At 47.7% G+C, this 27,500-nt stretch overlaps 1 protein-coding gene across 1 annotated transcript in view; it reads left to right on the top strand.

Moving 5' to 3' along the window:
• The window catches only part of lama2 (laminin, alpha 2), a 163,835-nt gene that overhangs the window by 71,079 nt on the left and 65,256 nt on the right, over nt 1-27,500 (top strand). The window contains exons 18-29 of the mRNA XM_062550527.1: nt 229-315; nt 9,177-9,388; nt 12,479-12,585; nt 13,743-14,024; nt 16,973-17,150; nt 17,573-17,709; nt 18,355-18,591; nt 21,849-21,992; nt 24,571-24,747; nt 25,797-25,982; nt 26,280-26,398; nt 27,249-27,366. Coding sequence (XP_062406511.1) covers nt 229-315; nt 9,177-9,388; nt 12,479-12,585; nt 13,743-14,024; nt 16,973-17,150; nt 17,573-17,709; nt 18,355-18,591; nt 21,849-21,992; nt 24,571-24,747; nt 25,797-25,982; nt 26,280-26,398; nt 27,249-27,366 — 1,984 coding nt within the window. The remainder of the gene's footprint in view (nt 1-228; nt 316-9,176; nt 9,389-12,478; nt 12,586-13,742; nt 14,025-16,972; nt 17,151-17,572; nt 17,710-18,354; nt 18,592-21,848; nt 21,993-24,570; nt 24,748-25,796; nt 25,983-26,279; nt 26,399-27,248; nt 27,367-27,500) is intronic.

Genomic DNA, 27,500 nt, shown 5'->3' with positions numbered 1-27,500 from the left:
CTGCCCCCTCTCTCTCTCCCTCTCTCTCTCTCTCTCTCTCTCTCTCTCTCTCTCTCTCCCCTGGCCCGGCCGACACCTCGTCTGTCAGTTCAGAGATGACGCAGAGAGTGCGAGGGACACGAGAATGACGGGACTTGTGCGTTTCTCGCCCGTTTTTGCGATTCTGTTTGTTTATTTTACTTGTCTTTGTCTCTGGCCCGCTGCCGCCGTCACCCAAAAACGCCTCAGCTTCAGCCCCACGTGCCAGCTGGGCCGGGACGGGGAGTTGGTGTGTGACCAGTGCCCGCCGGGATTCGCTGGACCTCGATGCGACAGGTGAGTTGACCAGAGCGTCAGTGAGGCCTCTGGAGTTGCTTTTGCCAGAGAATTAGCGTGGATATAAATATGTGTGTGTGTCTGTGTCCATATATCTATCTAGCTGTCTATCTGCCTGCCTGTCTGTCTGTCTGTCTGTCTGTCTGTCTGTCTGTCTGTCTGTCTTTCTATCTATTTGTGTCTGTCTGTTTGTCTGTCTGTCTGCCGACACACATTTCAATGACATGTTGTGATGTCTATCTGTACCTGTCTATGTATCTGTCTATCTATCTATATATCTGTCTATCTATCTGTCTATCTATCTATCTATCGGTCTGTCTATCTATCTGTTTATCTATCTGTGACTGTCTGTCTGTCTGTCCGTCTGCCTGTCTATCTACCTATCTGTTTATCTATCTGTGACTGTTTGTCTGTCTGCCTAGACAAATGCCAATGAGATGTGGTGGCATACAGTGAGAGATATCTTAGTGCACTCCTCTTACTGGCCCCTTCCACTTCACAGTATCTCTGTCTGTCTGTCTGTCTGTCTGCAGCATTGTTTGTTGGCTAATGTTCTAGAGGTCGATGCAGACTCTTTTCATCGATTAAGCTTATTCATGCTGTGAATGGTCCAACCCCCTTGAAATGTTCTTCTGTAAATTTGAAAAGTACACAAAGAATAGGTGACGCGTTAGAAGCAAGAACAAGAAACACACGTCGAGCGCATATCGAAGCGAAGTTTGCGCAAAGTGGCTCTTCCTTGGACAGCACTTGGCGAGCGCTTTGTTGGGACACAAAGGCTTGTCAGCGGAGGTGTTGTGCGGATGATTGTGGGGGGTGATGCGTCATCACTCAGGCTGACCTCTCCCGGCTGATTCTCTATATAGACTCTGCTGTTTCTCCCCCGTGTTCATATTGTCATTATTTGTGCAGCACAGTACAGTGCTGCGTGCGTGTGTGCGTGCGTGTGTGCGTGCGTGCGTGCGTGCGTGCGTGCGTGCGCGTCTGTGCATACGTGTTTGTGTGCTAGGACCACACTGCCAGGATGTGTGTCTTGTGCGATGGGTGGTCTGCACTGTGCCTGACTGTGAGCCCCACTCGCCGCGCTGCGTCTTGTCTGCCGCGCGTGCTCTTTAGAGAGATAAATGGAACGGATCGGCGGAGATTAAGAGGGAGGCCGCCGGTCGATTCTCCGAAGATTAACCCCAAATTAGGTTTAATTGAACGTAATTATAAGCGGATCCCTCTCGCATCGAGCGGCGCGCGGCGTTATTGGCAGGGCATCATCGATCGGCGGGGGAAACTCTCGAGCGGCGTCCGGAGCGTCTCCGATAAGAGGCCGGCAGTGGCCGGCCGCTCTTCATGCGTGTCACGGGCGAGAGGCGGCGCGGTTGACCACCACAGGGCCACCGCAGGGCAATCGGATTCGGCGCTGTGGCCATATGGCAGGGATTCGTTACTGAAGGAGTCTGATGATGAAAGACTCTGAACTTTTAACTGAGGGCCTGTGTGCAGCACTCTCCAATGCCCGCAAGACACACACAAACACACACACACACACACACACACACACACACACACACAAACACAATGAGATATTCTCATTCCACGCCTCTCCAATTTGTAAGCAAAGAAAAACAAAAGTCTGTCTCAGAGGATGTTACCCAGAAAGATTGATCGCCTCGCCTCGCAGTGGTGCCACAGTTTTTGCAATCAAGGTCCCCTGAACTTCATTAGTGTCAAAGACAAATTAGTTTCTTTGTGTTCTCTTCTATTTTTTTTGTTTAGTTTTTTATTATTGTCCACTGTACTGCTTGAAAATGAGGAGCAAGCTTTAGTTAATATGGTAGGCAGGAGGGGGGCAGAGTGGTAGGTGGTGGACAGAGAGGAAGAGAGAGAGAGAATGAAAAGAGAGTAGAGAGAGAGAGAGAGAGAGAGAGAGAGAGAGAGAGAGAGAGAGAGAGAGAGAGAAAAGGGAGAGACATCAGTGCCAGTCCCCTGTTTAAGCTGGCAGAGGGTGAGGCTGGAGCTGGCCACCAAAATAAATAGGAGCCAGTTGGGGGTGGGGTGGGGGGTGGTTGGGGGGCACGCAGACCCCCGGCTGTGACCCTCGCCCCCGCAGACAGATGGAGATGGGCTGCTGCGGGCATTGGTGCCCTCCCCATGGTGACACAAGGGTTGGGCACGCACGCATGCACCTCCTGCACCGGGTCTACAGACACTACAGGGACAGAGGAGAGGGAGGGAGGGAGAGAGAGAAAGGAGGGAGAAATAGAATGAGAGTGAGGGAGGAGAAGAGAGAGAGAAAAATAGACTTTGGGGAAAGAGAGAAAGACAGAGGGGGAGAGGGGAGAGAGAATGAGAGAAAGAGAGGAGGGGAAAGAGAGAGGATAAAGGGGGAGAGAGAGAGAGGAGAGGGAGGGAGAGAGGAGGGGAGGAGAAGGGAGACATAGAATGAGAGAAAGACAGAGTGAGGGAGGAGAAGAGAGAGAAGAAAGGAGTTAATGGAGATAGAAAGACAGAGCAAGAGAAAAAGAAGGGAAGAGAGACAGAGAGAAAGAAGTGGAGAAAGGGGAAGAGAGATTGAGATAGAGAGGGGTAGAGGGGTAGGGAGGGGAAAGAGAGAGAGAGTCACGGACAGAAACACTGAGAAGAGAAGAGAAAGAGGGAGTAAAGGAGAGAAAGAAAGAGAGAAGCAGACAGAGACAGAGAGAGAACGAGTGCAAGGCTCTACGGATGAGACCAGGATGGCAGCCCATTTTGGGGACAAAATGGGACCCATCCATCACCACCTCTCCAGAGACCCCCATGAAAGAGACCGTTAAGGACGTCAGTGATACACACACGCACACACACAAACCCACACACGCACACACACACACACACACACACACACACACACACACACACACACACACACACACAGACACACACACACACACACACACCCACACACACACAGACACACACACACACACACACACATGCGGGGATACAAACTTTAACATTGCACTCACACTCACATATTGCACTCAGTCATACAGACACACATACACACACAAACACACACACAGACCCTGGAGTTGTGTCGGTGTGGGGGGTGGGGGGTGGGGGGTGCAGGCTGGCACTGCCTCGGCTTGCTGATCAGTAATAAACCCACAACGGGCTGGCAGGGGGCCAGAAAAGCCTGGCAGTCGCCCAGTGCACAGGCCCTTAGCAGGTCAATGTACAAAAGGGGGAACTGCAAAAATAGAAACACAACTGATCACTGTCACACATATAGTTTAGTTTAATGTAGTGTTTCTCATTGTCGTATTCTTTAAGGACATATTTTATGCTAGCTCACTTTGTAAATGTCGACACTCAAGTACAATACATCGATATATATGAGGGTGAACTGTTTGTATTGTTGAACGTAGTGTATGGACCAAAAGCAGTGATTGGAACAAGTTTTAGAAATATAACTTGGCAAATTGTTGTGCCTCTGAGATCTTGAAACATCTCTTGCTCACCACAAGATGAATAATCATCTTGCAAAACAGCAGAATGCTGTTCCCTGAATCTGTCGGGGCATATGGCGTTACAAAAGCAGTCTCCGCAGTAGCTTCGTACCCCACCGTTCTTCATGGAAAAACAAGCCGAAAACAGGTAGAGGGAGGATACTCCCACGCTGCACTTCGCCGCGGCAACCTGTGATGTGTGGGAGTTGGAGAGGAGTCGTGAGCGTGACACAAGTTCGTAACAACCTGGGCTATCGACCGACGGAGGAGTGAAGAGACATTGACCTCTGCGATGCTTCACTGCAAAATGTGTTCACCGCTGAAGAACATCGAGACCTCTGTCAAAAAGGGCTTGTTTGCCTTCATTTTGCCTATTTATTTATCTGTCTATTCATTTTGAAGAAAGCATACTTGACATAGCAGCCTTCACTGAAAATGAAAGGACAAAAAATAAATAAATAAATAAACAACCTTCCACTGCTCTCAGATAGCTGCATCAGCTGTCACTGCAGGGCTACGGGATAGAGAGAGCCCATGTTTTGCTTGGCTGCCAGTCACCCGTCAACACATGCTCGTATGCTGGCGCGGGGCCCTCGACAGGCCCGGGCCAAGGCGCCTCTTGAAACGTTTCCTGTTTTAACGCCGGAGAGGAAAGGACGGAGGATGTGCTTGACGACACCGGCCCGACGAGGGTATTTATAGTCTCCGGAGGCTGGACTGGCCGGGACCTCAACACCTGGCCCCGGCCATCAGTGTTTACTGGAGACCTTTCTCCCTTTCTCGCCCCCAGGCCCGGCCCGGCCCGCGTCTGGGAACACAAGAGGAGCCCGAGAGAGTTAATGAGGGCATAAATACCAGCGCAGCGCAGGCAGGCAGGCAGGCAGGCAGGCGGCACCAGGGGCAAGAATAGTCGTCCTCCTCAGACTCCATTTGGGGAAGTGGAGCAGGACAGGGGCTCAGGGGCCCTCTGCTTAGGAAGAGAGGCTGGGTGTGTTAAGGAGCTGTGTGTGTGTGTGTGTGTGTGTGTGTGTGTGTGTGTGTGTGTGGGTGTGTGTGTGTGTGTGTGTGTGTGTGTGTGTGTGTGTGTATGGCAATACAGAGCAGAAGTGCGTTTAGAAAACGCTAAAAAAGGTTTTGGTGATGTTCTCGGATGGGAACAGGCCAATTGTATGTGGATGATACGCTGTTGTCTGCAGCCCACAGCTGGTTCGTTACATTATATCTTAAAGGCAGCCCTACTGGAAATAGCTGGAGTATTTTCAGAGCAACTGATGAAGGATTTTTTTGGGAATGTGATCGTTGACTACTTTGAAGTTCTCCGAGGCGAGTTGGACTGGTTGGGCTGGTGCCGCTCAGGCAAAAAGCGTCACGTTTCTCGAACAGCATATGGCCTTTCAAGTCAAATAGCTGTCAGGTTTCTTGTGTACGCTCTCTCTCCGTGTCAAGTCAAGCTCAATCCGCCATCCCGTTTTGCCTGGCGCGGCGCATTCTCTGGTCTTTGTACCCTCCACACCCAATCGTTGTCCCTTGATAGGTCTGCTCCTGCTCAGCGCGTCTCTCCGGCAGGAAGATTAAGAGTGAGGGGGCGGCAGGTAACCGGAATCGTTATTTCTGAGAGACGCAGATGAGGACGACTGAAGCATGCCAGCGGCCGAAAGCATTCTGGGTATTTCCCTTCGGAGGGGCCCGCTACCCGCGCTGCCCCCCCACCCCCCCTGCCAAGGCCCCCATGCGCAATCAGCCTCTGTTTTTTTTCTTTTCTTCTTCTCCGCCTCTCTATCGTTCTTTTTTTGTAGTCGTCCATACCCTGCGGGACGCTAAGGGACACTGACATCCTATTTAGGAGTGACTTGTGTTGTCCATGATATCTGCATTATCTGCGTCTTGCACTCACCAAGCCACCCCCCCCCCCCCCACACACACACACACACACACACACACACACGCGCGCGTTCTGCCCCCCCTCGACTCCCAGCCCCCTGCTTGCTCGATGGCCTCGAAAACGAAAATTACAGGCACGTCCTTGCATGCTGTTCCACGCCGCCGACTCGCCCTGCGTCGCCTTCGACAGTCAGAAGCAATAACCCATCCAATTAATAAAGTCACCAGCAACCGGGGGAATCTGCTCGCCGTGATGTGGAATGATTACTTTCTTCCTCCCCACCCACCCAAACCACACCACCCTCCACACCCCCCCAACCCCCCCCCACCCCATTTCACTATCATGCAGATAGAGAGGGGACGAAAGGGAGATAAGGCTGCTAGGAGCCGTTTTTTACAAGCGCGCAAGTCGATGGAAATGTATATCTTTATCAGCCGGCGCACACGTTTCGTTTCGTTTCGGGGGAGATATATTGCCGTGGAGCAGGACAGCGGAGATAAGAGTTTGGGAGTTAGGAGCACACAGGGAGGGGAGGAGCGGAGCGAGGGAGGGAGAGAGGGAGAGAGGGAGAGGCAGAGAGAGAGAGAAAAGAGAGATATCGTCTGTGTGTCTTCATATGCTTAGTCTTGCTTCCAGATTGCTTCTCTTTGTTTTGATAGGAGTTGATACTGAAACTGTAGTGTCTGTATCTGTTCTCTCCTCTCTTTCCCTCTATCTCTCTCTCTCTCTCTCTCTCTCTCTCTCTCTCTCTCTCTCTCTCTCTCGCTCTCCTCTCTCCCTCTCCCTTTCTCTCTCTCTCATTGCTCATTCTGTCCCTGTATTTTAAATGTGTAAAGGCAGTATTCATGTATAAAACAAGGGATTGTTTCCCTGGCGGCTGTGCTGTTGCATAAACACATTGGCACATGGCTGGTTTGCATTTTAGTCGTCAGAGGGCACAGAGCTACTGTAGGGGGGCACTGTAACAGTGTGTCGGAAAGGAAAACAAACTCTGTGCTATCCATATGTTGTTTACACACATTTTAAAAGCCCTCTGCAAACAGTTTAACCACCTGATAGTACATATCCGATTCATAGTTACAATGATATTTCTGTAATACAATGATGTAAGTGGGCAAGTATGGGGCAGGCATAGACTATTCCTATAACATAACTAACTGTATGTCAAAGGAATCTGTGAAATGACACCATAAGCATAGTTTGCTTAAAGCAGTGATACGTGTTCTAAATTGGATTTTTTTTCTCTGTAAACATTTAGATGTGACTTGGAGTCATTTTAAAATCAGCTGTGAAAATGAGCTGTTTTACTTACACTAAGTTAAGACTGCATTTAAATCAGGGGTGTCAAACGCATTAGGCAGTGGGCCAGATTTGTTGGAAAGAGACCTCACGGGGGCCGTCATTGTCATGGTCATTATCATTTTCCTGCATGGGTGTTTTTTGATGATATACTCCTTTACTATTCCCACTTATGAGCAAACAAGCACAAATCATGTACTGTACTGCTCTCATACTGTATACGACTCTTTCTCTCTTGAGATACCCTTTCTTCCATGTCAGTTTTTTCGGTCTCCTCCTCCCTGAGGATGGTTTGTAGGTGCAAGGTAATCAATTTATCATATCATAGAGATATTGCTTATCACACATTGTTGAAGACAACTGGATGTGAATATCATTTTTATCTAATGTTCCCTTCCTACCTAAACATCTAGGGGCCGTATGAAACCTGCTGGCAGGCCTGATCTGGCCCCCGGGCCTCATGTTTAGACACCCCTGATTTAAATGATTCCATCCTCGCAACATCCACGATTTTGGGAGGATGATATCCAGGAGTTTGCTTGGGGACAGTGTGCAGAATGTTGCCAGGATGGTATCATAATGTTCAATTGGTGGAATTTCACCAGGGGCCTGTACTACGAAGGGAGCTCAACCTACCCAGATGTAACCCAGGGTTACTTTGCTAAACCGGGGTTGACAAAACCTGGTTATCTTCATTGGTGTTAATCGGTACTACGACGCTGAGTAAGAAGTTGATTTGTTGAACTGGGGTTAACCTCATCGGAGTTGGTGCGCGTTCACATAAAATGGGCGGGTTGCAGCGCAAATCATCACTTTTAATGATGACGCGATCACGTTATTTTACGGATAAGCAATGCGCAATGATTATAAAAAGTGCGAGGAATTAAAACCCACTTTACTATACATTAAATAGCCTCCGTCGGCAGCAAACAAAGCAAGACAAGGCTGTTGGCAACGTAGGCTATTGCAGATCGGATATATGAAAGTAAAGTTTTATTTCATGTTCCTTAAATAGCCTATGTGTTATGCAGGATTAATAGCTTGCGGAATGTCTGAAATGTGTTGAAATAAATACATTTTGAGTTCATAAGAGTCCTACAGATGCAACACAATTCATGCCATGTATATGAATAAATATTAATAGGATAATTGAATGTTTAGCCCCATTGACTGATTTAGTGTATGCCTATCCTGTGAACATTTTAGATGCAACGGCAGTGCCGCTGGCAGCAGGTGAAAATGAAACTCAAAAACGTTCAGAAGGTTTATAGGCCTAGTTATAGCTTGCATTAATATGTCTTAATTATGAAAATGTTATATTGCCAATGCTTATAGCCTCCACTTTGCCTCGATCAGCTGACAAATGCAACGAATTCCCTCGGCTGAGAATGTATAGGCTATCTTTCATAGAGAATATTATATGGAGAAAGATTCTGGCGGTCTTTAAAAACCCTCGCCTTGTGAAGAGAGGCGCTTACAATTTGCGCTCCAATAATGTATCTTCCAAGTAGCCTACGTCGACATTGTGGGGTGTGGTTAACCGCAAACCTCGGGTTAACCAAGATCATAACCTGCTCGGAGCAGGTTTGAGATGCAGCGTAAATTGCCATGGCAGCATACCTCGGTTAAAACCTATCCACCTTTCGTAGTACGGGTTAACCGGGAAGTTACGCCACACGTGATCAACTTACTCTCGAAGTTACCCAGCTAAGCCAGTAACCCCGCTTCGTAGTACAGGCCCCAGAGATGGTTGAAACATAGCATAAATCAAGGATTTTTGAGTGGACCATGTGATGGACTTTCCTAGATCGCATCACATAAATAAACTAGAAAAGCACTCAGAGAGCGCAAACCTCCGCCAAGCGAAAACATAACCGCTTCCTGGATCCAGACAGCGATACGTATCACTCCCAAAAATGTATGTCATCGAAATCCATGCATAACTGTTTGAGTTATCTTCTGAACAAACAAACAGACAAACAAACAAACAGACAAACAAACAAACAAACAGACAGAGAAACAAACAAACAAACCCCGATGAAAACATATCCTCCTTGGCGTACAGCATGTAGTGTGTGGTAGCTACAGTAGCTACACAGAATACAGTAAGCTTGACCCAGTCCATTTAGCTTGACCGTAATCAGACCTTAAGTGGTCTTGACTCACCCTAACCCTGTCCCGTGCCTCCTTCCCGCCCTCAGCTGTGCTAATGGCTACTTCGGTCAGCCCAGCGTGCCGGGGGGGTCGTGCCGGCCGTGCGAGTGCAACGAGAACCTGGACCCCTCGGCACCCCGCAGCTGTGACCCCGTGAGCGGAGCCTGTCTGAGGTGCCGCCAGGGCTACGGGGGCGCAACCTGCGAGACCTGCGCCGACGGCTTCTACGGAGACGCCATCGACCTCAAGAACTGCCAGCGTAAGTGAAGGAGTGGTGTGTGGGTGTGTTTGTGTGTGTGTGTGTGTGTGTGTGTGTGTGTGTGTGTGTATATGTGTGTGTGGTGGGAAGTAAAGAAAATGTGAAAGTGAGAATTTATGGTTTGTTTGTTTTCCAAAGTTTTGTGAATTCAGCTATTACTGTGTGTGTGTGTGTGTGTGTGTGCATATGTGTAGTTGTGTGAGTGTGTGTGAGTGTGTGTGTGTGTGCGCGCGCATATGTGTGTGTGTGTGTGTGTGTGTGTGTGTAGATGTGTGTGTAGGTGTCTGTGTGTGTGTGTGTCTGTGTGTGTGTGTGTGTGTAGGTGTGTGTGTGTGCGTGTGTTCCATGGCGGTAACAGACAGATGGATGTGGTTGTGTGGGTGTGCGATAAGATTAGACTGCAGTAGGTGTGTGCAGACCTCTGCTTTAACCTTCTTACCGTCTTCTGTTCTAAACCTAAACCCGCCCCAGCTGAGCGGCTGTCAATCACAGCAGGTCTTCAGGGGTTAAAAGAACCACAGCTTCTCTCGCCCTTCAGCAGTGAGCTACAAGGGAATTCTCAAAGGTGTTATGAAACATTTATGACAAACATGCAGGGTACTCTATTATTAAGGTTTACATACATTAATGCCCACAAAAACGGAATGAGTAGCCTATGATGTTAATGTTAACTGTTTTGGTTGATCAGCCTATCTTAACATTGAAGTTATGTTGTTTGAATGGTAGCAATGAAGTATTAATGTCCATAATATCTTCTACATATCTGTTCCTGTATAAGTCTTCATTTGAAAAAAAATCATTTGACCATTGAAGTACAGATGTACTATACTATAGATACTAGATTCTATACTGTAGATGTATTTGATTTGGTCAGATTGTACATTGGGCTGTCTTTACCATCCCATTGAGCGCCTCCATGTATTATGACATTTTAAAGAAAGTGTCCATCACACAAAATAAGTAAATCAAAGTTGTAAATCACATTACCAATCAGTTCAGCTCTTCCTATAACACTGTTTTAATAGCAGCCTTCCTGCTTAAGATTGATATTAAGCTAATTTATTCAGCTAAATGAATCCGCTCTTCAGCCATAGTTGATTTAATTTATCAGATACCATTTATATTTGTCTTTACATCATCATAAATAAATATAGTTTACTCTGGCTGGCATGTATTAACTGACGTTTTTGAAGTAGCTATTTTTACTTATAATAATAATAATCCTTTGTGTCTAGCCTTGAAGCCAACTACATGGTTGTGAGCTTGTTACTTTTTTTATTTGCACATGCCGTTTCAATCCCCAGTTCATCCAAAGATTATTACAGATCTGCTTTGTCCACTCAATAACATCTGCAGTGTTATAGACACTGATGGACTTACACGGCTGCATCGGTGGCCAATTGTTTTAAATGGACCCTGACCATAATAAAGCCCTCTGCGCTCTGCTCTGACCAAACACTGACCATGTGTTTGTGGTGCTTTGTGGTGCTTGTACTGTGGCTTGGCCGGCAGGGTCACAAGGGGCTCCATCCAATCAGTTCTCTTCCATGGCCCGCTAAATGGCTCCATCCCAAATAGGCCCCTGGCTGACCGTGGCCACTCTCTTGTGTCCACGCCCTGCCCTCCTCCTCTCCTCCTCCTCCTCCTCCTCCTCCTCCTCCTCCTAGCGGCGCGGGCGAGCGCGGCGTCAGGCGAAAAGAGCGGTCCGCACGTCTGCAGCAGTCTAATGGAGTGCTCAGCAGTGATTAAAAAGCTGCGCTTCGAGGGCTGGCTTGCTCTCTCTCTCTCTCTCTCTCTCTCTCTCTCTCTCTCTCTCTCTCTCTCTCTCTCACACACACACACGTTCTCTCTCTCCCTCTCTCAATCAGTAGAGAAATGGAATAATCAACATTTGGCCGCGGCAAAGAAACGTCTCGTTCATAAAAAGAGGGGTAGAAGTGGGCTTTGCTGGTGATGTGTGTGTGTGTGTCTGTGTGTGTGTGTATATGTGTCTGTGTGTGTGTGTGTGTGTGTGTGTGTGTGTGTGTGTGTGTGTGTGTGTGTGTGTGTGTGTGTGAGGGGGGGTGGGCGGCTGAGTTGCAAATGGCACGGTGCAGAGGTTGCTCAGGGCCTCTGTGGCGAATGGGGAAATGTAATAAGCAGTTCCAGCACTCTCTAATAACCTGACCTCATGCGTCGCCGTCGGCATACTAAATGTGCTGCTGTTAATAACACACAGAGCCTTCTGCGTTGTCATCGTGCAAAATGAACAACCTTTGTGTCTGGGTTAACTTCGTCTAAATTGCATCCGATGGCAGGTTTCAGAATCGTGGGAAGCGGGTATCACGTTGGGCAGAATGCACGGCTCCGAGAACAGCTGGGCTTACAGCAATGCTAGAGCATGCGAGTGCCAACGTTGCCTCCAACTCTACCCCTGCCCGTCACCATCTGTGCTCTCGCCAGGGCTGCGCTCGGCTTCTTTAAAAGGAGTAATGAAAGTGTTTGACTACGCCATCAGGAAGTTGTCGGCGGCAAGCTGTTGTTGCGGCTCTGCCCACCGAGGCTATTTGCTTGTCAGTTTTCCCATTGACTGCGAGGCATAGAACTACGAGTGAGGTTTTTTTTTTTTTTTTTTTATGATTTTTTTATGAATTCACCACTCACGGTGCAACTATGTCACAGATAAATGGCATGACTGTATTTCTTTACTTTACTGATGATGATTAATCCCTGTTTTATTTATAGGTTTGTTACTATGGTATTGTTTTTGTTTGTCCATTTGTATGTTTGTATGTTTGTTTTACATTTGTATATGTTTGTTTTATATACTTGAATAAATAAGAGCATAAGGATATCGTTTGTCATAGGATATGAAAAGTTGAAATAGGCCTATATGAGATTCTGAACACTAGGCCTAATAACATACAAATTGAAAAAATAAATAATTCACCACTCACTTAACTCATTGTTCCTCCCATTTCTCTCCCTCTCACTTTCTCTATCTGTCTGCTCTTCCTCTTCTCCTCTGATCCTGTGCTCTTCTCCTGCCCCCCTTCTCTCTCTCTCTCTCTCCTAATTGATCTGTCTATCCCTGTCCCTCCCTGCGGGCAGCTTGTCAGTGCCACCCTAATGCCTCGCGGTCGGAGGCGTGTGATAAGGAGACAGGCCAGTGCCAGTGCAAGCAGCATGTGGTTGGACGGAAGTGTGATGAATGCATGGTGAGTCAAGCCTCTAATTGAATCAGCTCATTAGTGCACACTGGGAGGGGGTCAACACTGGCTATGTTGCAGTAGCAGTAGCCAAGGTAGCACAGAAATGATGCTACTAGTACTACTAGTGCTAATGCTAGTGTACTAGAACTAGTCCTAGTACTAGCATTAGTGACTATGCTAGAAGTAGCCTATAGCCTATTGTATTTTTAGAAGCAGCAAGTTGTACAGTAGCAAGCAGACATGGCAGATGTTGAAGTAATTGTGCCAGCAATTTTATGAAGCTATGTTGGTGTGTATTCGTAGTAATAGCAACATTACACCGGGAAAATTGAGTGGAAATTGAGTGAGCAGTTGTAGCAGTCACCACAGTTGACACAGTGGCATAAAAACACAGCATTGTTTTATGGCCGCACTTTAATCATAAAGTTATTACAATGTCTCCTATAACAACATTGCATGAGCTAGTCGTAGATGTTTTATGGCCCTATAAAGGACAGTTTCACATTAGATTAAATACACTAACAACCATCACATTAAAATTCACACACTCCACAACACATGAACAGCTGATCTCCATAATCTGCTCTCTTAAAGCGTGTTTAATTGCACAGATCATAGCGCAGCTCAAAACAGGATACAGAAGTGGGATACACACACATCACATCACATAAACTCTACCACCGTGAAAAAATTAGAGAATGTATTGTTATACATCATATATTATTCTTGTATATTTATGGATCCATATGGATGAGTGTAAAAATGAAAAAAAAAATAGTATTGTTTCTGTACACATATTTGTGGATGTTTAAGTGAAATTACAGGTACGGACATATCCAAGTACAGGTGTCTATGTAAGTGCGTCTGTATGTTTGTCCAAGTGTGTATGTAAATGTGTGTGTATGTTTGTCCAAGTGTGTACAATGTACATACTGTAAGTGTGTCTGCATGTTTGTCCAAGTGTGTATGTAATTGGGTCTGTTTGTTTGTCCAAGTGTGTCTGTATGTTTGTCCAAGTGTGTACGTAAGCGTGTCTGTATGTTTGTCCAGGTGTGTCTGTATGTTTGTCCAAGTGTGTACGTAAGTGTGTCTGTACATTTGTCCAAGTCGTCTGACGGACGTGTGTGTGTGTGTGTGCGTGTGTGCGTGTGTGTGGCGTGAAGCCCAACTTCTGGTGGGACGGGGAGCGGCGTGAGTGCCGCGGGTGCGGCTGCAGTCGGCGGGGCTCCATCACGCAGCGCTGTGACGCCGAGGGCCGCTGCATCTGCCGGCCGGGCTTCGTGGGCCACCACTGCGACCTGCCGCGGCCCGCCGGCGCTCCGCCCGCCGACAAGAGGCGCGAGACCCAGCGGCCCGTGCTGCAGGTGCCCATCCAAACGGTGGAGCGCTGGGGCGCGAGCGCGCGCCGCGGAGGCTGTCCCAGGGGAGCGTACCGCCCGGCGTCGGTAAAAGCCACACGGCACGGGCCGTCAGCGTTTGCCGTGGTGTGGTGTGGTGTGGTGTGGTTTAGTGGATGTGGAGAGATACGATGAGGCTTTAGTGTGTGCCGTGGTGTGGTGTTTCGTAGTGTGCTGTTTTGTGGTGTGGTGTGGTGTGGTGTGGTTTGGTGTGGTGTGGTGTTTTGTTGTGTGGTGTGGTGTGGTGTGGTGTGGTATGGTGTGTTGTGGTGTGCTGTGCTGTGGTGTGGTGTGGTGTGGTGTGGTGTGGTGTGGTATGGTATGGTGTGTTGTGGTGTGCTGTGGTGTGGTTTGGTTTGGTTAGTGTTTCTCTGATGACATGTAGCACCACCTATAGTAGACTGTAGTTTTGATGCATCGCGTGGATATTATGTGTGTGTAGGTTTGTAGTTGTGTGTCTGTCTGTTGAAAATTAACCCGGTGTGATTTATCTAATGCTGCCTCAGACCCTTTCGTTGTTTGGTTTGGTGTGCTTTTGCTTCTTTTATCATGGACAAGAAAAGGGCATGGTTTCAGTTACGCAGAATTGTGCCAAAGAGGTACAGGGATGTTTGTGTGGCTATTTTGGGTGTGTGTTGGTTACACTGTGCTCGGTTTCAGAGGATTTGCACTGATCAGTAGAATTGTCATCCAGTCATTGTCTTTTAACTCTTAACTATATTTGAAGCCAATTGTAAAATGATCTTGAAAGATTCCTTCATTCCGGGAGATCAGGAATTCACCTTGCTCCTCTATTATTTGACATGCTATTGGTGAAGTACAGTACATCATCAGGCAACCCTGACAACCATGCTGACATGCTAGTGATGTGATTCTTAAAGATGACACAGAGTGAATGAACGGAGTATTCTACCGCGTTCTCTCATGTTAACATAGAAAATATACATTAACATTAGTCTGTCAAAACACATGCTGAGATATTTTACACGCCCATTTGCAACCGTATAATTAGACTGGGGAATGACATGGCCCATTTTAGCAGATATTTAGCACCCTTCATGCTTATCTGGCACCCCCATGAATAATTAACTGAGCTTTGCGCTGATTGGCTGCCTTTCAGCCAATGACCACTCACAACAGACCCCAGAAACTTCTATCTGAACCTCCAACTCAAAGAGGTGATGGAATGTGTGGAGGGGGTAGTGATCAGAAGGTTTGCGTCAGACTGTCCTTGTTCAGATTGGCCCCATGTTTTAGTTTTTTAGTCATTTCAAAGTTTGAGATGTGTCTTGGGGGTGTACAGTAGCTTCATGGCCATGCATACACTTACCTCTACTTTAAAGCAAGAGGTTAAGTCTTTTGATATGAACTAAAGGGGTTAGCAGCTATAGGTTACCAGCTATACCATACAGTATGTCATACACAAATTAAAGAAGGGAAAGTGACGAAGTATGGGTGATTATCTCTATTCTTCTACTAAAGAGCTCCATTGCTTTCATGCTGCCAGAAGGAAAAGATTTAAAAGGTCCTTACATTTTATCATTTTTCTGTTCTGCATTTAAAAAAGACAGGTACAATGTGTGAATATTGTTATATTGCTAATGGATTATTTGAAATGTAGTGCGTAGGACCGAAAATGTTCCCACATTCTGGATTGTTTGTGGAAATGAAGTGAACAAGTCAAAGCCTGCATGGATCAGCTGGTGCCTGGTAACCGAAAGATTCACACAGACTGTAGTACAGTACACAACCTGAAAAAGTCATGTTTTAATTCCTGTAGCAATGCTTTTATTATCATCACACCGCAGAGCCTGCATTTGATTCCGAAACTAATAAGCCTTGCGTGTACTTCTCTGTTGGTTCTGTCATCGTGCCCACATAGAACTGGCTCCCACTCCAGAGCCTGGTTGCCTGACACTGACAGCTACAGTACAGTACTGTAAGCATGGGTTTGGTGTTATTCACCATGCCAAACAGTTTGTGAGGAGATGGCTTAATTTCCTAGAAACTTTTTGATATTTTTGCTTCGCTTCAAAGCTGGTTTTTGTTTTGGTGTGTGAGTTTTGTTGCTATTAGAATAAACGATTTGTCACGCAAGAGGTTGTTTGAGCTGAGACTCAAATACGATGTGTGTTTGTGTGTCTCTGCACTCGTCTGTGTGTGTGTAGTGTGTGTGTGTTTGTTTGTGCATGTGTGTTTGTGTGTGCGGTTTAATCTGCATGCTTGCTGTGCTGACCTCTCATCTACAGTTTGTCTGTAATGCCTTTCTTTGGAGAGCAATTAGCCTGATTAATCGATGGCACGCATAGCCTCTGATCAAGGAAACTAGCGCGCACGCTAACAAGTGTGCAACTTCATTAGCAAAGACCGAGTGAGCTGACTCTGCTGTGTCCTCTCGGTTTGTCAAACAACTCCTGGATGCTGTGTGCCTTGTCATCGTAATACTGTACGTAGCGTTGCTTTGGTGTTTGTGTCTGTTAGGGAACTGATTTTTCACTTCAGGGACGGTTGAGATTGCTACATGCTAAGTCCCATATGGGAGCCCAGCATTGAAGAGTTTTAGCGCCTCTTAAGGCCTAAGTGTAAAGCATCCTCTGTAGAATGAGAAATGCTTACATCTGAGGGATGCTTCATTGAGAGGGCTTATTGAGATTAGTCTTATCTGAAACCTGAAACAGCACGTTTTCCTCAAGTCAGCACCTTTATCTGGCCATATCTGGCTAACTCAGAAGTCACGCTTAGTGAAAAGCCACCCCTGGAGCTTAAAGCACTTCAGCAATTTCAAATCCTTGAACAATATGCTATCCCCAAGAGGGATCATATATATATATATATATATATATATGTATCACTTCCAAGGAAGGTCATTAGTTGGGATGTTGTGGGAATAGGAGAAGTTCCCCAACAGAAATGCTCCAAGCAGGACTCTGGTGAGTGTTGGGAGCGACTCAGTGACCCTTGGTTACTCCTGACCCCTCGTCTCTCTCGGTCCGTAGCCGGAGACCCATCCCGACGCTGCCCGTGGCTGCGTGCCGTGCCACTGCAACTCCTTCGGCTCCAAGTCCTTCGACTGCGACGAGAACGGTCAGTGCCGTTGCCAGCCTGGCGTGACCGGACAGAAGTGTGACCGCTGCAAGCCGGGCCACTACAACTTCCAGGAGGGCGGCTGCACACGTGAGACTACTCTGCGCACACACACACACACACGACACACACACACACACACACACACACACACACACACACACACACACACATACCTTATCAAAAAATCATTTTGGAACCAAAATCCTATAGGATTCCATAGGACTGTAGAAAAAGATCCAAAATCTGATTGGAATCCTATAGTATTTTTTTTATAAGGGACACACACACACACACACACACACACATTCTCACTCACATATACTGTCTGATCTTCCAGGAACTCACACACACATACTGTACCACACACTCACACCACATATAACATTCACATAGCAAACAGGTGTATTCTTCTTTCTGTTTAGTGTTAGCTGGGCTCCACATTGCATGGTGCTGTGATTGTGACCTAAATGTAACCCCCCCCACCCCAACCCCCCCACCCCCTCCTGCAGCATGCGAGTGCTCCCATGTGGGCAATAACTGTGATGCCAACACGGGCCAGTGTATCTGCCCGCCCAACACCGTGGGCGAGAGGTGCGACAAGTGCGCCCTCAACCACTGGGGCCACGACATCCAGACGGGCTGTAAGGTGCGTAGGCCAGCCTCTTGCACACACACCTCAGTGGCATCACTTGGCAATGCCTTTATGTATAGGGCTCTATTGAGCAGTATCAATAGCAACATTTCTTGTCCCTCAAGTCATTTTTCTTTTTTGTGTGTAGTAATGTTTATAATGTTTAGACAAATTGTGTTGATTAGTTCATGTGAATTGTAGTATGAAAGGAAAATTGTCTTCAAAGCAACTATCTGTGACTGTTTAAATCATGTTTGTGGGTGTGTGTGTGTGTGTGTGTGTGTGTGTGTGTGTGTGTGTGTGTGTGTGTGTGTGTGTGTGTGTGTGTGTGTGTGTGTGTGTGTGTGTGTGTGTGTGTGTGTGTGTGTGTGTGTGTGTGTGTGTGTGTGTGTGTGTGTGTGTGTGTGTGTGTGTGTGTGTGTGTGTGTGTGGGTGGGTGGGTGGGTGGGTGGGTGGGTGGGTGGGTCTGTCTGTCTGTCTGTCTGTCTGTCTGTCTGTCTGTCTGTCTGTCTGTCTGTCTGTCTGTCTGTCTGTCTGTCTGTCTGTCTGTCTGTCTGTCTGTCTGTCTGTGTGCTTGTGTGTGTGCGTGCGTGTGCATGTCTGTGTGTGTGTGTGCGTGTACGTGTGCATGTCTGTGTGTGCCCGTGTGTGTGTGTGTAGGCGTGCGAGTGCAACGTGGTGGGCTCTATGAGCCAGCAGTGCAACATCAACACGGGCTGCTGCCAGTGCCGCGACCAGTTCACCGGCATCAAGTGCAACGAGTGCAAACCGGGCCACCGCGACTTCCCACAATGCATCGCCTGCGAGTGCGACCCCGCCGGCTCCTCGGCCGACACCTGCGACGCCGAGCACGGCGTGTGTGCCTGCGCTGACCGCACGGGACAATGCTCCTGCAAGGTAACGTCCACTCCAACACCCCCCCCCCCCGCCCTGTCCACCTTTGTCCACCCACCTGTCCTTTGCCCTGCCGCTATCATTATAACCCAGAAGCCACTGCAGCGGAGACCTCGCAGAGTCTCAGAGTGGTTTCGGAAAGTTTCATTCGTTCCCTGTTGTGACAGCTGCGGGACGCCGGTCATTTAGAACGCCGGGGACATTTGAAGAGCGGTTATTACTGCGGAGTGGGGCTGTGCGATATGTACGGGGAGGACTCGGGGTGACCGGATAATTGACATGTAGCTGAGCTGGGAGCATGGATAGCACTGTATTTTTGGGGCTTTTACGGCAATTACTCATAAATGTCACGCCAGAGTGAGTCGTGAGAGATCGCTGGAGAAACATTGAGGCTCAGCAGGAGAGGTATGCAATATGCATGGTGTGTGTGTCTGTGTGTGTGTGTGTGTGTATGGAAGAGAGAGGGAGACGAGAGAGAGAGAGAGCTAAAGAAAAAGGGGCTCTATGTGTGTGTGTGTGTGTGTAAGAGAGAGAAAGAGAGAGAGAGCTAAAGAGAAAGGAGTATGTGTGTGTTTGTGTGGATGGGAGGGTGTGTGTGTGTGTGTGCGTATGAGTGGGTGTGTGTGCGTATGGGTGCGTGTGGGTGTGTGTGTGTGTTTGCGTATGGGTGAGTGTGTGTGTTTGCGTATGGGTGTGTGTGTGCGTGTGTGTGTGTGTGTGTGTGTGTTTGCGTATGGGTGGGTGTGTGCGTGCGTGCATGTGTGTTTGCATATGGGTGGGTGGGCGTGTGGCGCCAGAAAACCAGGTGCTGGTGTGCCAATCTGTTGGGAGATGGAGGGATAGAAAGGGAGGAGTGTGACGATGGAGGGATGATAGACGAAAGAGACCCTCGCCGCCCAGCAGCACTGTGAGAAACACAGAGAGATGTCGCGCATCACCATGGCGACAGACGCCGATGACTCTCATTAAGGCAAGAAGCAAATGTTTCTGTCAGCATCTTGACGTCAAAATTCAGGCCACGGAAACTACGAAATTCACTCCAGCAACTCAAAAAGAATGCCCGTCCTGTGACAGGCTGACAATTAACGGAAATATACCGGATCAGACAAGATATCAGCATGGATCAGAGGACGTACAAATGCTTTGCTGTCACATTTTTGTGCCAGATACGGCAGTTTGTGTCAGATATTGAGAATTGTGTGTGTAGCAGCGGGCGTTGGGATGGAACTTGCCGGAAGGCAAGCGTGTTTCTTTTGTCCTCTGGTGTCCTCCGAAATCTCTGTCATTCCACACATTCCCGATCCGTCAGAGAGGTCACACACTCACGAGCTGACTGCTGACAGTACACTGGCAAAGGGGTGTCCTTGCAGTGTGACTGTGTTGAAGTGCACTTCAGTAGTTACTGCGTACAACAATGGAAGCTTCTAGATTTGTTCATTGGTGTTGTGAAAGATGTGTATAGATGAGGAGATGTGTTCAGAGAAATGTTGAGTGCTTATTTTTATGATTATTGATTTCAACAGAGATGCCAAAAGTCAAATGCTTTTTTTTTTACTCACACACACACACACACACACACGAAAACACACACACACACACACACACACACACACACACACACACACACACACACACACACACACACACACACACACACACAGAGCACGGTTGCCTCTGGTCCCTGGTCTGCGCTCAGACTGCTACAGTATATCAAACCGTACTTGGGTACGATTGAGTTGCTGTGTTCTTTATGCAAATGCGCGTTTTATTACCATAACAACCTGGCAATGTGTGATTGTTAATTGGAACGTTATTGTTTATTTTGTCATTAATGACGTCTGGTGGTGACATGCGTACGGTACCAGAGTCCACCTCCTCCAAGCGTACTAGCGTACCGTACCCCGGTACGGAACAAAGTGATCACGTCAAACGAACCGGACTTTAGGGGCCAAGTGTACTCGGGTACGGTACGAGTTGCCTAGTGTGAGTACGCCCTTAGTGAACTCCACTGTGTAGAACACAACAGCATCTCTTAGTGAACTCCAGTGTGTAGAACACAACAGCATCTCTTAGTGAACTCCACTGTGTAGAGCACAACAGCATCTCTTAGTGAACTCCACTGTGTAGAGCACAACAGCATCTCTTAGTGAACTCCGCTGTGTAGAGCACAACAGCATCTCTTAGTGAACTCCGCTGTGTAGAACACAACAGCATCTCTTAGTGAACTCCGCTGTGTAGAACACAACAGCATCTCTTAGTGAACTCCACTGTGTAGAGCACAACAGCATCTCTTAGTGAACTCCACTGTGTAGAGCACAACAGCATCTCTTAGTGAACTCCACTGTGTAGAGCACAACAGCATCTCTTAGTGAACTCCACTGTGTAGAGCACAACAGCATAGTGAACTCCACTGTGTAGAACACAACAGCATCTCTTAGTGAACTCCACTGTGTAGAGCACAACAGCATCTCTTAGTGAACTCCACTGTGTAGAACACAACAGCATCTCTTAGTGAACTCCACTGTGTAGAGCACAACAGCATCTCTTAGTGAACTCCACTGTGTAGAGCACAACAGCATCTCTTAGTGAACTCCACTGTGTAGAACACAACAGCATCTCTTAGTGAACTCCACTGTGTAGAGCACAACAGCATCTCTTAGTGAACTCCACTGCTGCTCTGAGGGAAAACTGAGAACTGAAATGACCATCTAGTCATAGTCTACCTGCAGATCATTACACCTACGTATATGGTGCCCAAAGGGGACAGACAACTTTGCTCTGAACTGCCCCCCCCCTTGCTTGTTTTTCCTCTGTTACTGTTCACTTGTATTTGCACCCTGTTTTATGTGACTGACTTTCTCTCTGATGTACCCACCTCCCCCTCTGCCTTGTTCTCTCTCACCTCTCTCCCTCTCTCCACTTCACTATCCCCCTCTCCTCTCCTCTTCTCCTTATCCTCTCTTCTCTTCTCCTCTACTCTCCTCTAATCTCTTCTACTCTCCTCTCCTCTTCTCCTTTCCTCTCCTCTCCTCTCCTCTCCTCTCCTATCCTTTCCTTTTCTTTCCTCTCCTCTCCTCTCCTCTCCTCTCCTCTTCTCTCTTCTTCTTTCTTCTCCTCTCCTGCTCTCTTCTCTCCTCTCCTCCTCTCCTCAACTCCCCTCTCCTTCCCCCATCTCTCCCCCCCCCTTCTCCTCTCCTCTTCTCCTCCCCTCTCCTCCCCTCTCCTCTCCTCTCCACTCCTCTCCTCTCCTCTCTCCGCAGGCTAACGTGCAGGGGCTGAACTGTGATCAGTGTCGGGCGGGGACCTTTGGGCTGAGCGTCAGTAACCCACTGGGCTGTAGTCAGTGCTACTGCTTCGGCCTGAGCAGCAGCTGCGCTGAGGCACAAGGGCTTATCCGCATGTGGGTAAGTCAGACACACACACACACGGACGCGCGCGCGCACACACACACACACTCATAGAAAGTGTACACAGATGACATTTCCACATGCATACAAGAATACACACACACACACACACATACTGTATACACACAGAAAATGACATTTCCACAAACACATACTGTTTATGCATAGGCACACATTCTCACACTCTCATGCACAAACATAATCTCACGCACGCACGACGCACGTGCACTTACACACACACACACTCACACACACACACGCACGCTTGCACACAGAGAACACAATGTGAGATGCACATGCTCTCACTTGCACACACAATATGGTCCTCCTACACAGAGGTCTGATCATTCATCTGTTTCTGGGCAGGTCATGTGTCATATTCACACCAGATACACCTACACACGCACTCTTCTCACTGAAAACATTAATCCCCCATGCAGTTGCCAACATATGCTACTATCACATTTCAGCACCCCGATTTCAAAGACCAGTTCACTTCTAGACAGAAGAGCATACCGTAGATCTGCACAGGTTTTCTAATGTACATATTTGTATATCACATGTGCCATTGCCATATGGTGTCAGACCATATGCTCTATACTCTTGCCACCCTCCACATGCACACACACACAGACACAGATGCACACATGCACGCACACACACATTCACATTCACACACACACACACACACACACACACACACACACACACACACACACGCATATTCTAAAGGGACATTCATAAACAGTATATTGTTATAAATAGCAAATACTCAATGGTGCACATACTGTAGACACGACAGGAAACTCAAACACCTCCTCTCCTTCTCTTTCACAAGTTGACATGTTGACAGACTGCCCCACTGACATCATGTTTCAGTTTTGGGGTGAAGACTCATTATTGCTTTCTTAATGCACACACATATAGGCTCACACACTCATGCGTACACAGTTTTGCGTCTGCGAATGGAACCAGCTGTGATGTCTCCTGAGTTCAGTCCTCCTCACTCGTCTCATGGCAGCCCGATGAGATGAGATGTGGAGAGGAGGGATGGAGGGATGGAGGGATGGAGGGATGGCTCTCACGCCTCACCCCGCCGCTCTCTCTAACCAGTACACAATCTAACCTCCGCTGAGGGAAATATTGCTAATACTTCCCTTAATAAAGAGTTTCTCAGAAAATAAACAGTGTGTGTGTGGGGGGGGGGGGGATGGGGGGGGTAGGGCAACACTCCCAGCGCCCGAGTGCTTCGTCTGAGTGGTATATTGTAGCCAAGTCGCTCAGGCCCGGGGATCAGGATCATCATCTCTGCTGGCTCCTGTTACCGCGGCAACCGTGTAAACATTAATAAAGCGTGCGAGGGGCTCCTGAGCGGCAGGCCTCTTTTATTTCCTGTTTTATTTTCCCGGTAAATGAGGGCGCACGTTGATATCCCGTGTCAGGGAATGGGGACGGCGTGCAGAAGCTCTCAGACCACACTGTTTTTTTGTTATCATTATTAGTCTTTGTTTATTTTTTGGGCGGATGGGCCATGCCTATTGATGGTTTTTAATAAGTGCTTCCTGCCGAGGCGAGCATCCCCGGTCGTCACGGTAACAGCCGTGTTTCTGTGAGGAGGAGGAGGCAGAGCGCAGAGTGGACCCAACTGAAGGACACTCTCGTCCAAATAGGAACCGACAAACACATTCAAGGAGAAGTGTGCTCGCTTGCGCACTTGAAGTTTGTTTACAGGAGAAGGGAAGAAGGGAGCAAGAAAAAAAGCAGAAGGGAGGGAGAGAGAGAGGGAGAGAGAGAGAGAGAGAGAGAGAGAGAGAGAGAGAGAGAGGGGGAAAAGACAAGTGAGTTTAAAATTCTTAACTTCGTTTATTGGAATGGGGAGAGATTTTCTCTGCGCCAGTGAGTCGTGAGATTGCGTGGAGGGGTGTGAGGCCTTGCGCTCTGCCCGTCTGGAATCCTTACACACACACACACACACACACAGACACACACACACACACCCTTGTGCGCTCTTTTTCTTAATAAATGTTTACACACGCCAGCACACACTCGGGGGGATTCACACACCCACACTCTGTGAAGGAGTCTTTTACTCACACTTAAAGGCACTTCATCTATCTATCATTTGCATGTCCTCCTTCTCCCCGCGCACTGCACTGCACTGCACTACACCACATGAAGGCCCACTTAAGAGGAGGTGGGAGAAATGGGTGTGAAATTGTATAGGGCCCAATCAGGCATGCCTTGACTGAGGGAGGCTGTTTGTTTATGTGGTGTGTCAGTACATCGGTGCATCTCTCACAGAGTTCAGAGTTCTTCTCAACACCACCCACGCAAATACACACACACACACACACACACACAAATACTCATACACACACAAATACTCATACACACACACACAAATTATTGCTTTATTTTTTTCCATAATTCAGAATAGATTCATTACATAATGATTGCATAAGGACACATATTTGACAGGTGCAATAATTGCACATGCACACACACACAAACACACACACACACACACACACACACACACTGTGAACTCTTTCTGACCTCTTTCTCTGACCCAAAGCTGACCCTGATGCCAGAGCAGACCGTGCTGCCGCTCGTGGACAAGTCCAACCAGCAGGACACCACCCATGGCGTGTCCTTCCAGCACCCCGAGATCCTGGCCAACGCTGACCTGGTCACCCAGAGGCTGAGCGAGCCCTACTACTGGAGACTGCCCAAGCAGTTCCAGGGCTCTATGGTCAGTGTGGCAAGACCTGCCGCTTCTTCACGTTTTACACGTATTCATATATCAGACACTTTTATCCAAATCGACTTGAACGTGTCAGTTATATTACCTATTCATTTATCAGACGTTTTTATCCAAATCGACTTGAAAATGTCAGTTATACGTATTCATTTGTCAGACGTTTTTATCCAACTCGACTTGTACATGTCAGTTATATTACGTATTCATTTAACTGACGTTTTTATTTAAATCGACTTGTACATGTCAGTTATATTACGTATTCATTTAACTGACGTTTTTATTTAAATCGACTTGTACATGTCAGTTATATTACAAAGGCCATTCACCTAGAGCACCTAGAGTATCTTGAGCTCATGAGTATCTTGCTCATGGGCACAACGGAGGAAGCTGGGAATGGAACCCATTACTTGTCAGGCTGCTGCATGCTAACCCATCTCCTTAGTCACTAGGGCTAGGCTACCATCGCACAGACAGTGTACCACCTACCAAATACTACATCAACCATACCCTAATGCCATGTATATATACAGTAATTTCCTGCATATAAGCTGCATTGTGTATAAGCCGCAGGATAGTGTTTTATGCAAGTTAAAAGAAACAAAACCATATTAACACCATATTAACTGCTTCCATGTGTTAACCTCATAGCTGAGGAAATTTAGCAAAATCAATGTATAAGCCGCGGCTAATAGTCGGGAAATTACGGGTAGTATATATTTACACTTACACACGTTACTGTAAAGGATGAGGCCATGTGCAGTGAGAACCAGTACAGTGACCATTCACACACAAATAAAAAGAAATAATAATAGTAAAATCAAATGAGCTCATGATCATTCACTAAATTCTGCATATCAAACTGTGAGAAATTTGAACAGTACAGTACAGTTGCATGTTGATATGTTGATATTTTTTAATTAGTCAGTTTTGTTAGCATATAGACGTAGAGCTATATATGCTAGACGTAAAGAAAACACGAAGGATGCCTGCCTGCCTGCCATGCCCCTGCGGTCTAAATGCGCGTCTCTGTCCTCCCCCAGATCACAGCGTACGGTGGGAAGCTGAAGTACGCCATCTACTTCGAGGCGCGCGACGAGACGGGCAGCACTTCCTACGAGCCGCAGGTGCTGATCCAGGGCGGGGCCAACAGGGACAAGGTGATGCTCCGCCACCTACCGGGCCTCCAGATTGGCCAGCTGACCCGTCACGAGATTGACATGACAGAGGTGAGTGTAAATGCCACAAACCCCCCATACACACACACACACACACGCATACTTCCTGCGCTCTCACCCATGTACTTCCTGTCCAGCGGAGCGTGCAGACACATCAAAGCTCGGCGACTCGAGGTCCTGCCTGCCCACCGCGAGGCCGACCCAATCAATGTTGGGGTCACGCGGGTAGCCCCCGAGTTCTTCAGCGGCCGGCAGCGAAGGCGGCGGTGGTGTGAGAGTTTATTGGCCACTGTCAAGTAATGTGCTGTGGGCTTTTTTTTTGTTCTCTTTCTTTTTTTGGTCTCTTAGCATGAGTGGAAGCATGCGGACGACAGGCCGATGACCCGCGAGGACTTCATGGACGTGCTGTTTTACGTGGACTACGTCCTCGTCAAGGCCTCGCACGGGAACGCCATGAGACATAGCAGGTGAGCCGGCCGCGAAAGGCCACAGCTGGACCGTGCTTCTCGGAAGCGTCGTTAGTAGGGCTAGCCGCCGGTGGTAACCATGGGGGGAGAGAGAGTGCTTGAAAGTGATTTTCAAGTTTCTCTATCATCTGACATCGTGTTTCTCTATCATCTGACATTGTGTTCTTGAATGACGATTTGGGGGAAATGCAGGTGTGTTTAGCAGAAGCATGATTAGAGACATCGATTGCTTGTGATTGAAAAAAGGAAACAGGGAAAAGGTGAAAAAGATGCCGAATGTCTGTAACAATTAGTGCTTGTAGGGCTCAATTCTTTGTGACACTATTGCCATATCAATAACCATCAGATGCCACCATTTCGTAGCACACAGTAAGCCTTTTATTGTCAGTATGCATTTTGGGTGACCAAAAGGTTGTTTCCATAGGGTATTTTGTAAAATGCATGAGCATACTTTGGCAAATAATGGTCTAAAGTATTCATATTTCTTTTTATATTGATCACTTTTTTATATAGTTTCAGCTGTCTAAAGAGGTCAAGCATTTGATGGTAGGCCAAAATAGGTGGAGTAGGCAAAGTGCAATGTCAGGGGAAAGGCCTAGAGATGAGGTGTGTTCATTAATTATTAACATCTGACGAAGACTTGATTGTGTTAAGTCTAGTTCAGCTACACCAGTACAGTATGTGAGGGAGTGTTGGAGGATTCCTGCTCTCCTCACTGTGTCAATCATTACTCTCATTAATCTCTTTGTTTCTCCCTCTCCCCCTCTCCCTTCCTCTCTCTCTCTCTCTCTCTCTCTTTCTCTCTCTCTCTCTCTCTCTCTCTCTCTCTCTCTCTCTCCCTCGGTCCCAGGATCTCGGAGATCTCTCTCTCGGTGGCCGAGCAGGGCAGACCGTCCCCCTTGGGCCCTCGCGCCCATCAGATCGAGAAGTGCGACTGTCCCCCTGGCTACTCAGGCCTGTCCTGTGAGGTAACACCATCCAAAACACACCCACCCCCACCCCACCCTCCTCACACTCCCCCCATCTCCGACACCTGCCACCTCTCTCTCTGGTCATTCATCAATCTGTCTCCCCGCATCCCCCCCACTGTCCTGTCCAAGCC

This window comes from Sardina pilchardus, chromosome 12, assembly GCF_963854185.1.
Source record: "Sardina pilchardus chromosome 12, fSarPil1.1, whole genome shotgun sequence".
In the NCBI taxonomy this organism is placed as follows: Eukaryota; Metazoa; Chordata; class Actinopteri; order Clupeiformes; family Clupeidae; genus Sardina; species Sardina pilchardus.
Note: the sequence above shows the minus strand (reverse complement) of the source record. Positions and strands in the feature narration are given on the sequence as shown.